At 40.9% G+C, this 14,860-nt stretch overlaps 2 protein-coding genes and 1 pseudogene across 4 annotated transcripts in view; 2 read left to right on the top strand and 1 right to left on the bottom strand.

Moving 5' to 3' along the window:
• The window catches only part of colgalt1b (collagen beta(1-O)galactosyltransferase 1b), an 11,485-nt gene extending 9,796 nt beyond the window's left edge, over window positions 1–1,689 (bottom strand). Inside the window, exon 1 of the mRNA XM_027018860.2 lies at window positions 1,147–1,689. Within this exon, the coding sequence (XP_026874661.2) occupies window positions 1,147–1,499 (353 nt within the window). The 5' untranslated portion in view covers window positions 1,500–1,689. The remainder of the gene's footprint in view (window positions 1–1,146) is intronic.
• Window positions 1,690–2,447: 758 nt separating this feature from the next.
• Window positions 2,448–6,054, top strand: LOC113582855 (nuclear factor 7, ovary-like). 3 transcript variants are annotated; one of them, XR_004777026.1, is made up of 4 exons: window positions 2,448–2,690; window positions 3,286–3,403; window positions 3,558–4,946; window positions 5,997–6,054. XR_004777026.1 is itself a non-coding variant. In XM_027018871.2 (4 exons), the coding sequence occupies exons 1-4, from the start codon at window positions 2,553–2,555 to the stop codon at window positions 4,912–4,914; spliced, it is 531 nt and encodes a 176-aa protein (XP_026874672.2). In that variant the 5' UTR covers window positions 2,448–2,552; the 3' UTR covers window positions 4,915–4,956. The 3 variants fall into 3 exon arrangements, 2 of the variants coding, with proteins under 2 accessions (XP_026874672.2, XP_026874671.2); XM_027018871.2 differs by lacking the exon at window positions 5,997–6,054 and having other exon boundaries at window positions 3,558–3,781; window positions 4,864–4,956; XM_027018870.2 differs by lacking the exon at window positions 5,997–6,054 and having other exon boundaries at window positions 3,558–4,956.
• Window positions 5,887–10,443, top strand: LOC113582861 (annotated as a pseudogene).
• The last annotated feature ends 4,417 nt before the right edge of the window (window positions 10,444–14,860 follow it).

The following is a 14,860-nucleotide window of genomic DNA, read 5'->3' on the forward strand; positions in this document are numbered from 1 at the left end:
AAGTGTTTTGTTTTAAAACACCATGAGTGCTGACCATTAAACCACATGTTTATCACTTACAGCTGTTTGAATTTTACACCAAATTCCAGCACTGACCTCACAGGCTCAAGACTCCAGCTGTGTTAAACATAAACTGACAGAGATACCAAGAAAGCCTTTGGAAGATGATGTACATGTCAGGATGGCCTGCAGGAGATGAAAAGGACACCTAACGACCTGCATGAGATCCAGCTACCGCTGTCACCCCACCAGCGGACACTGTATATAAACATATACACAAAGGGCCTCTTTATTAACTATTTATAGCTTTCTACCGGGAAAAGTGGAAACCCTTAATGGAATGAAGGCATAGAAGCAAAGCGGTGATCTCTCCAAGTGTAATTCTAAAAGGACCGCTTCAGGTTTTAAAGTGGTGTGAAGATAATCAAGTCTGTGCAGATCTGCACCTCATCCACGTTGCTCACACACCATACGCTCCAGGGGACAGACCAGCAGAGGATCGGGTGGTAACAGCTCATGTAGCTGTGGCCGGTTTGATCTGGTGAGTAAATAGGTGACAACTGAGCTGAACAGGGCAGTAAGGATATGGGCCACAGACCAGGACTTCACAACAGCTGACTGACTGGCGAGAAAACGCGCGTCCGTAGGAAAGAGGGCGCGGGGCCGAGCGGGAGGCAGCCCAAAGGCTGAGAGTGAGCGTGAGGGGGCGCGGGAGGGGCATGAATGAGACTGACTGTACAAAGTTTGGACACGTCTCAGCTCGCGCGCCAAGGCACAAGTCCACAAAGCGGAGAGGAGATTTCGTTATGCTACGTGCGCGTTAGCCCGCACGCCTCATCGTGCTGAATGAAACATTGCGCAGCGCGATTCGCAAGTTATCATTCTGCATTCGATATGATGTGAACTTTTCCAGTTACAGCCTTTGCGAATATTCCGAAGTTTTGATGTTACACTAAGAAAAATCCGTAGCTGTTTTGCGTCGCCATAAGTGAATCTTATACGACGTTAATATAGTCCGGTAATGAACCGACGTGACTTTAAGCCCATCAAACGGAGAAGTGGCTGATATTAGGCTACTTCTCATTTTTCAGAAAAAAATTAAACAAACTAAACTGAACACTGCCACACTGCCGCGCCTGGACTCACCACAGAGCGATGCGATCCTTAGGGTAGTTGAGACGGTCGATGCAACCTTGGAAATACGGCAAAGAATGTTCCGAGTTGCGGCAAACCATGGCCAGGAACACTCTGGGTGCCAGTAGCGGAGACTCCGGGTTCCAGCGCTCCTCCGGGAAATAGCCGAGAGCCGGCCCCACAGTGAGCATCGCTAAGACGGCAGACAACAGAAAGACGAACCAGTGCATGGCAGGACAGAGAACAGGGGGAAATGAGGCGGATAAACGGGAGATAAGTCGAAACGAAATAGCAAACAGAGTTGACGCGACTGGAGACCCCGTTTTCGATTTATTACCAACCGACAAAAATGTAAAAACCCACATCGGGAATTAAAGGGAACGTAGAGGGCAAGTGGTCGGGATACGGCAAATTCCGTTTCTGCCACAAATCAGTTACAGTGGGTTAACGGAGAAACGAATGTAAAGCACAAATCTCAGCGACCGAAAGCCAATTAGAGCGTAAAGTATTAGCAAGATTACTATACATGATCGTATAAAATATATTGGTGTTATGCGCCTTTAATTTAGCCACCTCCCCTTTAAAAACAGCCAGCTGTACGCATAGAATATGCCAGAAAGTTTCAGAGGCAGGGTACAGTGTAACATAATGTAAGATACTTTTAGTTTAGTGTTGCATGTCATAGTGGCGTATCGTCAACATCAAATCTATACTTGTTTGAAGTGATTATTTTCTGGCCATACAATTGTTAACTTTCTCGTTAGCTAATGTTTAAATGTTTAAATTATACCTATGCATTATTTCAGTTTAAATTACATCCAGAAGAGACTGGTTTATTCAACTGAATGTATTATTTTGATTTTACTGATTGGTTTTATTTAGACTGGCGAATTATTCCAGTATTTTTAAATGGTGGCTGCATCACATTTTTATAAGGTACGGTTATTCCACAGGAGCCGTTTATCGCTGTTTAACGTGTGCCTCCTAGTGGAACGATTAGGAATTCACCAGTAGCCTATTCTTTAATTAATTTTTTTAACAAACTTGATATAAAATCTCACCTCTACCTTATATTTTCATTGTTCATTATATCTCATTGTTTAGTTTTGTTCCATTTGGACAGTCCACACAAGAAGCGGCAGATCTGAATCCCATCACCATGTTCACCAGACATCAGCCCTTCAGCACACAATTACATGCGTGAGGGTGAGGTGAGAGTGAGGTGAGGGTGAGGTGAGAGTGAGGTTATGTCTCTGGACCTAATGTTAAGGAGCCTGCCTGCCTCTTTCCTGATCTTGTTAAGCCCAGTTAGAATCGTGTCATCCTGATAAGGAGGAGCAGCACTGAAGACAGAGAGGGTGATAAAAGAAGAATTTGCTAAATTGTACCGGTTCCTTAAAGAGGAGGAAGAAGTCAGAATGATTGCCCTGAAGGTGGAAGAAGAGAAAAAAACAGAAAAATTGCAAGAATGGATAGACCAAGAGATTATTTCTCTTTCCAACAGAGTAGCAGAGGTGCAAGAAAAGATGGAGATTGATAGTGTCACGTTCCTGCAGGTAACAATGTGTGGTTAATGCTGGTGGTCCCAATTATTTAGTTGCATAAAAACTTAAGATATGTTACATTTGAGATGAATCCAAGTCCACATTTGCAAAATAGATGAAAACTGCTGGTTTTGATCCTCTTCAAGTTCTCAGATGTCTTAACAGGGGACTGTGGTAGCTCAGTGGTTAAGGTACTTGTCTAGTAATCAGAAGGTTCAAGTCCCACCACCAGGTTGCTATTGTTGGGTCCTTGAGCAAGACCCTTAACCTTCAATTGCTCAAGTTGTGTTCAGTCAGAATTGTAAGTTGCTTTGGATAAATGCATCAGGTAAATGTAGAGGGATAAGTCAGGTGTTGGAGTGAAATGTACAGAGCTTCTCTACTCATTTCACTTGCTCAAACCATTTGCTTTAGGAATGATGGAAGGCTTTCAGAGCAATTTGGATTAATCTTAATCAAATGATCTTTCTTATTTTTCAGAATTATGATGTTGTACTGCAGAGGTAGTAATTGTCTATAACATATTCCTATAAATCGTATATTCACCAACATGTACCATAATTTGCACACAACAAAAGAGTGAGTGTGCCTGCTGTTAATGTTTCAGAGCAAAGTACACAGTTCCAAATCCAGCGGTGGATGCAGGAGCTCTGATTGGTGTGTCCAACACTTGGGGAATCTGAGATACAGAGTGTGGGAGAAGATAAGGGACATCTGTCCTTACTGTGAGTAATTGTCTGTACTACAGTGTTAAAAACTATCGTAGACATAATGATGAGAACAGAGATCAAACACATATGTGTTATATATGTTATATATGTTGTCTTAAGTATACTTAAGATACTTAAATATCTGCTTTCCTTCTCTTTCTCCCCACAGTTCCCATGGTGCTGGATCCAAACACTGCTCCTGCAGACTTCTCTGTAGCAGATGATTTGGCGTGTGTCAGGAAGTGTGCCCAAGACTGGCCCAACCCTGTTTCCCATTGTGGGAACCGCTTGGTGCTGGGATCTGATGGCTATGTTGACGTTCATTGCTGGGATGTGGAGGTGGCAGAGAGCCAGCACTGGACCCTTGGCGTGTGTCAGCGCTCAGATGCAACAGTCAGTCAAAGGATGTTGACCCCTGAAAATGGCTTTTGGGGTCTCAGCCGTGATGGGAATTCGTTGTTGGGCTCCAGTGAGACCCTAACCATGTTTAGTAAGCCCAGAGCAGTGCAAGTGCAGTTGGGATGGAGTTTAAGTTTCAAGTTTGGTTTATTTGTCACATACATAGTCATACACAGTATAAGTCATACACAGCAGTGAAATGGTTTATTTGACAGGGCAGTGAGCTTCTTGAATGTCAGCAATGGATTCACAATAGCAAGAAGTCCTGTGCCAGCAGGCATAGAGCTGGTTCCATTCTTTATCCCAGGGGATCATCCCCCCGACCTGTGCATTCAGCATGATCATGAAAATAATCCTGGGAAAATGCAGCAAATTCCAATAGTCCTGTACCTCATCCTCATATTTGGTTTGGGGCTAGTGATAATCGCTCTGTTATTTTTATCTGTAATTTAAAGATGGCTTTATGGTGCTTTAAGGTTTTGGGGAAACCAGCTCAGCATTGTGACTTACAGAAACTGTACTCACTCCTCTGTTCTAAGGTCTTTTGTAACAATATAAAAATCAGCAGCTGTATAGGATACTGGCAAAGCTTTCCTTAGCCTACTCATGATCTCAGTGGATTAGGTCCTTTGTCATGTCCAGTACATTCCTCTGCAGGGGTATTACTAGCTCTACATGCTAAATGAAATTCGCTTATTAAACTGGGTACAGCTTCGTTCAGGTGTCTCCAGCTCTGTGTGACCTGACATTTTTAAATGTCAGGGTACAGGACCGTGTAAGCACTGGCAGTGGGCGAAGTGTGGAGAAGATGAACCAGCTTTTTCTCTTAAAGATTACTGACACAGTGAAGAATCAAAAATGACTTAAGAGTTAGGTAGAAGGTTGAGTCAGGTGTTGGAGTGAAATGTGCAGTTTCTCCATGACCAGGACAGAGAAACACTGGCAATTCAGGATGAGTAATGTAATTATATTTTTTATTTTTCAGAATTATGACATTGTGTCAAAACATCTAAACATGCACAGTACTTTGCTTACAACAAAGGAGCTCCTGAGTGTGGCTGTTATTAATGTTTTAGAGCCGAGTACACAATGCCAGATCCAGAGGTGGGTCCTGGAGTTCTGACTGATGTGTCCAAACACCTGGGGAATTTGAGATACAGTGAGTGGGAGAAGATGACTGTCCTTACTGTGAGACAACAAAGATAAAATGTGTATTTGTGTAGACACAGAGATATGAGCAGATATAATGAGATAAATAATAATCCATATATTTTCCTATTCACACCCTGCGATCTCACCCTGTGCCCAACCCTCTCCAGAAGAGGATAAGCCATCAAGTTCTAGAGCCCAACCCTCTGTCTGTGTTGAGGCACTCCAATGAGGAACATCCTATTCCCTCTGGCTTTTGTGGCCTACAAGCTCCTGACCTCTGACCCCTAAAGCTTTTTTGTCTACAGACTTGTGATCTCTGAGACACAGCAGTTCCATTTGATCATGTCCAACTGGTGTTGGACAGGCTGGTGTACCACTTCAGTACTGCCAGCAGGAGGCACCTGAGGACAGTGAGGATTGTAGATAGCTGTGATAACATGCCTTCCAGGATGGAGCTCTTTCCTTTTCTGTCCCCAGATGAGCATCTGTCTCTCCTGCACAATAGTCCTGCTAAAGTGAAAATGGGTCTGGAGGAAAATCACACCTCCCTGGAGGAGCATACCTTCTTGTAGAAGCACATGGCCATAAAGAGCTTTATGTAATGGGCTTTGCTTGTGTGTTTATGACGCTGCAGTCTGGAAAAAAATAATTAGCTGATCTCGAACCACACCCACCCATTGTTCATCTCTGTTGCCATAACAGCAACAGAATTACCAATCACTTCCTGTTTATTTTGTTCTCTCTAAATTCACCAATTAAATTCACCTTTCCCTGAGAGGGCTGGGCAATACTGAATCTAGAAGTTTACAACACTTTCACTTTACCTTCAGGTTTATTTCTGAAGTGTAGAGAGAACTTTAAATCAGAATTGAATCTTCTCTTAACTTATCTCAGTTTTTCTGTTCTTTTTTTTTTTTGCATCTGCTATTATTTCCTGCGCATTGTCCATGGCTTCCTCATTGGAAGACGATCTCTCCTGTCCGATATGTTGTGAACTGTATCAGGAGCCACAGTTGCTTTGCTGCCGACACACTTTCTGCTGTCGCTGTCTCCACAGACACTGGTAGGCCAGCTCTGCGCATACCTGTCCAGTATGTCGGCAGGCAAGCCCGCAGAAACCAGTGACCAATCTGGCACTGAGGAACACGTGCGAGACCTACCTGAGAAAGAAGCAGAAAGGACATAATGGACAAGACAAATGTCCTCAACATGGAAAAACAATCCTGTTGTTTTGTAAGACAGATGAAAAAGCCATATGTTCAGAATGCAGGAAACAGAGACACAGCACTCACAAATTACAGCCTCTGACAGGCTGTACATCAACGCAAGGTGAGAGAGAGAGAGAGCGAGAGCGCAAGTGTGTGTGTGAGAGTGAGTGAGTGAGTAAGAGAGAATTTACTAAGGCACACTGAAGGCACAATCAAACTTTATCGTAAGTCTAAGGGGTTTGTGACAGTAATGAAGATGAACAAATAGAGCAATACCAATACTTAAAAAATGCCCATTCAGTCTTTTAAAGGATGTGCTTCACATCACTGGCTATGGAAGTGGCTTATCCATTACCCAGTCTACGCTACCATTTTACAAATAAGGACCATCACTTCTTAAGAATACGTGTAATTATATGCTTTCTGTAATCTGAAATACATAAACTCAAGTAAATAAAAAATGGAAACATTTTCACTGTCATCAGACATACAGTAGAAACACAGGAGAAAGGTCTAGAGGACTGGGTACTCTGCAGCATAGCCATCAGTAATGTTTAAATCTGTTTCTTTTCTTATGTAGTTTATACCTGCATTCTGTAACCTTAGTAAACAAAGCAATTATAAAAGGTTACTAGATTACATACTTTAAGATATTGTAATTATAGAAGGTTATTACATTATGTACCTTAAGATATTGTAATTATAGAACGTTATTAGGTTACGTATTTAAGCTATTGTAATTATAGAACGTTATTAGGTTACGTATTTAAGATATTGTAATTATAAAACATTATTAGGTTACGTATTTAAGATATTGTAATTATAGAACGTTATTAGGTTATGTATTTAAGATATTGTAATTATAGAACAGGAGCAGATGCAAGGGATTCATTATCAAAGTATCGGGAGTGGGATGCATGCAGTGTGTGTGACTGAGTGAGTGGGCGTGTCCCTCCCTCTGGGTGTCGAGCGCACGTGACAATGTGTCAACAGATGTAACCAGTAAGTATTGGTAACCAGTGACCAGCGCAGACCAAACGGGCCAAAAGTGATCAGTTTCTTGGTTTTATTAAATCTTGGTTTTATTAAACTTTTTCAGATCAGAGTGTGGGGATTAAGTTCTTGTAGGCACCTGCAGAAAGTGGAGTTGTGTAATTTGGTATCATTGACTGTGGTATCAAAGACAAATCCAAAATCAGAGTCAATAAAGACATTGCACTCACACTTGAGAAATCTATTTACCTGGGACTAACAAACAACCATACACAAGACACAGGTGAGCGCAGCAAGGTGCAGGAATAAGAAAGGCCTAAGGCTGAAGAAAAGAACAGAAACAAAACAAAAGCTGTTGCCATGGGAACCATAATACCAGATGGGTGAAGCTGTGACAAGTATATGCATAACTACACATAACTAAGAGCTCTAAGGTTGCACACATGCAAAAATCTCATCATGTGTCTCCAGGGCCACATGAGTGAGGCTCTACGTTCCGCTGAGAAAGCTCTGGAAGCTCTACACAACGGCACTGCCCTGAATGCTCAAATCGCCAAATACATTCAAGTAAGGCAACAAAATCACCATTTACCTTTATTTCATACAAGAAGGACTGTGCCAGTTTGTGGACGTGCACATAAAACACACACCCTCCTTTATGTCTTCTTGTTTTCTTCTTCTGTCCCTTCCTTTATTTTCTTTGTTCATGATATTCCTCTGTTAATCTCAGGCTCAACATGCAGAGAAGCTGATTACAGAGGAGTTTAAAAAAATTCACAAGTTCCTTTGAGAGGAGGAGGTAGCCAGAGTAGCTGCACTGAAGAAAGAAGAGGAGAGGAAAAGAGAAGCTGGAAGTGATGGTCAGACGCTCTCGGATAAAGTGAGAGAGGTGGAACAAAACATGGAGAAGGACGGGACCACATTCCTCAAGGTAATAGCAGCAAGACTGGTAGGGACGGGACAATAAACCCTGGGGTTGATATATCGTGATACACAACCTTTCTTGATTTAACAGCATACACAGGCTCAACTATTAAAAAATGCACCAATGTCACAGCACATGAAGCATATAAGAATAATTCAAAGATAATAAAATATAGCTACTTATCATGAGACAAGTACAAATTGTCACGATACGGCCCCTCCCTCCTCAAACGTCTGTGTGTGCGTGTGAGTGTGTGTGTGTGTGTGTTCATTAGTCTGTAGTGCCACGCCCTCTCGTGTTGTCCACCTGATCCTTGTTGTGTGTAATGGTCACACAACACACAACTGAGTGTGTATATATGTCTCGTGTGTTGTCGTAGGTTTGTCGGTGTTTGATGTAATATAGCATGTTTGCTAAGTGTAGGTGTTTTGTGTTATTAAAACGTTTGTTTCAACGTGCCTCGTCCCCGCATCCTGCTTAAGCCTCGTAGCGTCACACAAATACAGTCTGATTATTGCAGAACTTGAAAAGTTCAAAATGTTGAATCAGTTGTTGGTCTTAATTGGTTGCTGAATCATGAGACATATATTAGAATGCATATGCAATGATTAAGATAGTCTTGAATAGTACAGTTCAGACTGTGTAATAATGGTTGTATGATTGTAATGGTAAAGCTCTCTTGAAAGCATACCTAGGTTTGTAAGAGCAGACCATGACTTCAGTAGGGGCTGGAACAGAAGTGACTAGTTGTTGGAGGGTGGGGGCAATATTCATCATGAGGAAAATGGGGAACTTTGGGAATATAAACAGGGAGAGATGAGAGCTGAAGTTATAACAGCCGTTATTCCACAAGTTCATGTAATGTCAGAGCTGTCCTCCATTTCTTTGGGCTGTTTTTATAAACACTATCACAAAGCTGCTTTACAGGGATTTTGTGGTATGTATCTTGTATAAATTATTTTCTTGTTTTTCAGAATTCTGACATCATAATGCAGAGGTACCTTATTTATTTATTTATTTTTTACCTAAGGCATATACACAAACATATGCCAGTTTGTTCACAAGATTTCCTGAGTTCTTGTATGTATGTATGTATGTGTGTGTTTTTCAGAGCTCAGTACACAGTGCCAGGTTCAGAGCTGGGTTCTGAAGCCCTGATCAATGTGGCTGAGCATGTGGGGAATTTGGGTTACAAAGTCTGGGTGCAGATGACAGATAACTTCCATTACTGTGAGTAACGACTGGTTTGAGCTGGATTAGATATACCTGTAGTGGGATCTGTGCAGAAAAGTAAGTTTTTCCCCACAGACAGCCTGAATGGAAACACTTAGACAATAGCACAGGATCCAGAGGAGCTGTCTCGCATAGTAGCTGTCTCGCATAGTAGCTGTCATGGCTTGACCTGTGCCCCACATGCTCACTGTTTTCTTTTGTGCTGGATGGCTTTAACCAGACCCAGCCTGGCTGGAGCTGCTTTACACCACACACTGAAATTGGTGGTTAAGCCTGGAAGATCTGGAAGCTTCAGGAGACATGTCATGTGCGGACAGTGTGCCTGCCTGATGCCAGGAGACAACCCTCCCCACCCCAAAAAAAACAAAACAAAAAACAAAATCTCAATAGCTCAGCACTGGATAAGGGAGGTGTCTGTGTCTGGCCCCTCCCTCTTTCTCACCACAGATCCTGTGGTCCTGGACCCAAACACTGCTCCTGCAGATTTCTCCATAGCGGATGACTTGGCGTGTGTCAGGAAGTGCGCCTTTGACCGACCTATACCTGCTTCCCTGCGCAGAAACCGCCTGGTGCTGGGATTTGACGGGTATGTTGATGGCATTTACTGCTGGGTTGTGGAGGTGGGAGACTGTAAGCACTGGACCCTCGGCGTGTGTCAGCGCTCAGCTGTGACAGGTCTCGTACAACCTTTGACCCCTGAGAAGGGCTTTTGGGGTCTCAGCCAGAAAGGTGATTGCTACAGGCTCCTGACTTCCAGGGCAAGCTCCTTCCGGATAAGCAGGAAGCCGAGAGCAGTTCACATTCATGTGGGTTGGCAGTACTCCCTGGACAAGCTGGACATATGCAGGGTGGTGAGCTTTCTAGATGCCAGTGACAATTCCTTAACTGCATATTTTTCTGGGTTGCCCACTGGGGTAGCGCTGTTTCCCTTTCTGATTCCTGAGGAATGTTTTGCTCACTTGCGCATTGCTCCCGTTAACACGGTCCTGACCATGGTGGAAAATATCCCTATGGAGGATAAACAAAGTGAGATCCTTGTTTATCTTGTTTATCTTTTTACGCTAGCGGCTTTGATATGTACATCAGCTAAAATTAGTCAGCTAAAATTAGAATCACAATTTAACATTAATTTTTAAACACTTCCTTTTTAAATGCTTATATGTGTGTACATGTGGGTTGCAAAAAGATTATTTACTTTTATATGTTTTCAAAAATTGTAAATGCAAAAAATATATACAATATATATATATATATATATATATATATATATATATATATATATATATATATATATATATATATATGTATGTATGTATGTATGCATGTATGTGTGTGTGTGTGTGTGTGTGTGTGTGTGTGTGTGTGTGTGTGTGTGTGTGTGTTAAATAGGGTCCATCATGAAAAACACATACATTATACATTATGTTTTATATGTTATGTTTAATATATTATAATATGTTTTGGTGACACCAGCAAAGGAGAGAGGATTGAGCCAAGGCAGACAGGAGACCCTAGAGCCATACACACACACACACACACACACACACACACACTGGCCGACTTTTGCCCTTGCATGATCTGTCTTGTGCTACTGATTCCACCACTAGAATATACATACAAACTTTTTTTCACCTTTTAATTTCACACAAAGATAATTAAATATTATTTCTCAAAATTCTGAAGGAATTGTTTATTGAATGAATGATTAACTGCTAAGCACAAAAATCAACCTGTGCAGGGTCCAAACTTAAACAGAACATTTAGACATTTTTTGAGATGATTGCAAGCTGGGGTTTGAATGGCCAAACTACTAACTCATGTTTGTGAATACTGGCTGTGGTGGTGAACCAGTATCTGAATGCAGATATTCGAAGGACTTTTGTTTGTTGCTTATACAGAAAGTCACTAAACTAGGCTGCATATGTTGGGTGACTAAAACGTATATATGTAACATTTACACTATATGTAGCTACACATATTAACACAAGATCAAAACATGTAGTGACAAGGGTTTAGCGTAATTTGGTCCAAAAGGTAAACCAGGGTCTGCACAAGTCAGGGACCTCAACTTTTACCACACAACTACAGGTGAAGTGTATGTGAGAGAAACAGACAATCAACTGACAGAGAGGGGAGACAGAAATGAAGTAAGACTTACAAAAGATAGGAGAATAACCTGAACCTCTTGTACTTGGACTAAGTAACAGCAAGCTTACCATACATGCTACACACACCAAGACTTCATAAAGAGGGGCCTTTGTGTAGCTGTTATATAGGTTGAGCCACCTGAGGGAGCTCAGTCTAAGGAGCCCTGATTAGCTCAAGACTTTTAATATACAGTTGGTTAGTAGCTGGCATTTCAAGCCCATGGCCACCAGAGGGAGGCCACGGGCTGGAAATGCCAGCTACTAACCAATTGTATATTAAAAGTTGATGCTAAAAATGGCTCATTTTATTGTACATGCCCTGAATTCTGAGTCAGATGCTGCTTAAGGCTTTAACATTTAGCTCTTTTTGGGACCTAAAAAATGTGTTCGGCTGGGATTTCTAACATGCCATAAATTACATATTATGGCTGTCCTTTCATGTTGACATTTGCTTTCTACAGTCACCATACACAATTGTTAGTGGTCCTGTGAGTAAGTCTAATACATTTGTTAATAGCTGTTATGTACCTGTGTTCACTTTCAGGTTTAAATCATGATACCACACTCCAGCCACTCCACACTTATATATTCCAGCATCCTGTAATTCTAGTTGCTTGATGTTCACTATAATACCTTCAAGAAGAACAGCTAGAGCAAATCTCTCGTTATAAACCCATTTGCTCCATGTTGGGGTCTGACTATAAATCACATATTCACATTTGTTTAGAGACTTCCATTTACAAAAGTAAATGTTGCCAGGCATTGTAAACATCCCACTCATGCATGAAATCATAAGACGTCCTCCTTGGTAGCCGGTCACAAAGCAGTTTACTGAACCTGTCAATCACATTTAATTACATTTATCTACAGAACTGCACCAAAACAAGTCTGGCAGATTGCTAACTGCTTTCTAGATAAGACCTTATTTTGAAGTAGAATCTCTGACCTAAAATTAGGTAAAATGCGAAGATGAGGAGAATCTTCATCCTAAAAAAAATCAGATTCCAATTCACTGTTTACACAAAGTTTAATCCACAATGTTCCTGGGTGACTTTGTGTGTGTGTCTGTTGGTTCTCTCTGGTGTGAGTGTTTCCTCTTTCTCTGGCATGTGTTGGCTATGCCCACAACCCCACCAACCACATTCAGAGAAATGTAACCACAAAGATCAGAAAAAACATGGCCTGATGTACACATGACGTATATCGTGAGCTTCTCTCTTTCTATCTCTCCTTCCGTTTCTCTCTCTCTCTCTCTCTCTCTCTCTCTCTCTCTCTCTGTCTATCTCTTCCATCTGGTGTCAGACATATTGTCTTTCAATTCAAAATGACTATTTAAAAGCAGCTGCTTTGTGTTTTGTGAAAATTGCTATAGCGCAGTGTGCAGAGTTCTTGCATATCATATGGTAAACATTGAATTTCATTATAAATGTTTTAATTATCAAATAAAGACCTGATATACAATTCTCTCCAATCCAATTCAGAGGAAATCTCAGTATCCAAACTGAGATAACTACTAAGGTAACTACAGAAAACTGATTTACTACAATGTTACATGCGTTCCCCACCAATGGTCAGTTGTGTTTGATGGTTCTTCACAGCATCACTGCTGTTATGGCTCAGTCTAAGTTAACTCTAAGTTGCATGTGTGTAGTCCCAGGTGAACACAAAGAGGAAAACATATACAGCTGATCCCAAAATAAATTAACATAAAACAAACACTTGCTTAGAATGTATGTGTGCTTCAAATAGCCTTGCTTTGCCCACCGTTACACCCATCTCTCACTTCCCTTTATAACACACTGAAAAAACACAAGATGGCGTTTTACTTGTCATGTGCTCAAAAGCGGTTTAATGACAACAATAAGCAACAGGAAAAAGCATCAAAGAAGGAAAATAGGAGGGGATGACTAATCACAGCACATAACAGAAGGTTGATTACTAGAAATCAGTACAACCAACAGCTGAAAGAAAACGCAACAAACCCAGATGAGCCACTCACACAAATCCACAGCCCAAAACACTACCTAAGACAGTTACAGTTGAATATTTAGGCTTCTTAACTCATTACAGCTGTGGGTAGGCACACACAGTTAGGAAGCCTAACTGTGCCCTCCCCACCTCGCTCTCTCAGGGCCAAGAGCAGATTGCACAATATGTAAAATAGCTCAGTGGTTTCCTAGAATACAGGTTATTCTAGTGCTAATGCAGTAACTTATGTACTGCTAACCATTTCATTTCAGAACAAAATCAAGCATGCTTAATGTTGAGGTTAAGGCTCTGGTAGACTGAATCTGATTGGTTGATGTTGGGCTTTAGGTTCTGGTAGACTGAATCTCAAGTTCAAGTTCAAGTTTGGTTCATGTTTGTTTTATTTGTCACATACATAGTCATACACAGTATAACTCGTAGTGAAATGGTTGAGAGTGCTCTGTCCAAACTGAGGAAAAAGAAAACATGGGTGCATAGAGAAATATATATTCTATATATGTACAAAAATATATTAACAATGTTTGTACAATATATGTATATTATGTTTATATACACAATGTACAATGTATATGGTTGTGTATATATGTATGTACACAAAGTACAGGATGTACAGATCCATCTTGTAGAATTACATATTTACAGTTTTTATGTTACATGGTGGTAATCTGATTGGATGATGTTTGGTTTTAGGCTGTGGTAGACTGGACCCATGATAATGTTCTGATTCTCAGGCAGATCATTTACATAATCACCATCAGTCTGAAAGCACAACACCACACACAGCAATTAGGAGAGTGACAGAGTACACATGAAAATAAAATGATCATCTTGAAACAAGTATTTGAATCATACAGCAAAACCTGCTACAAAAATGCTCTATGTGAAAATAAATATCTTCTTATAAATGTGCATTTCCCCTTCAGTCTGACCATCAGAAGATATTGGTGTTGTAAAGTGCTTTCAACACCAATGGTACCTGGGAGTTCAGATATGTGGAATGTATTGGTTGTGGATCGTGTTTCATGTAATTAACATACTGTAAAGATCATCTTCATTAGTTTGTCTTTATTTCACAGATTACACCATACCCTGTAAATAAACGTTAATTAACCAACTATGGACTAGCTAGGCCATTACTAATACACTGTGAAAAGATCTTAACTAGAATACTGTAGAACACAGGGATAATTGCTGATGCCTAGAAGTACAAAATACATAAGGTCTATCTTAAACAATAATAAGTGCAATAAACAATAAGTGCTAGAGTTTGTTAAACAACATAAACAATACCCTACAATAAGTATTAAATTAGTCAGTCAATATGGGAGTAGTGTCAGTTGTCCTTTAAATATTCTGCAAATAGCTGGGTCTTCAGTCTGTGCAGTGCTATGATCTTTTTTTCTATTTATGAGGTGGAGTCGTTCAG

The sequence above is a fragment of the Electrophorus electricus genome, chromosome 16 (assembly GCF_013358815.1).
Source record: "Electrophorus electricus isolate fEleEle1 chromosome 16, fEleEle1.pri, whole genome shotgun sequence".
Classification (NCBI taxonomy): Eukaryota; Metazoa; Chordata; class Actinopteri; order Gymnotiformes; family Gymnotidae; genus Electrophorus; species Electrophorus electricus.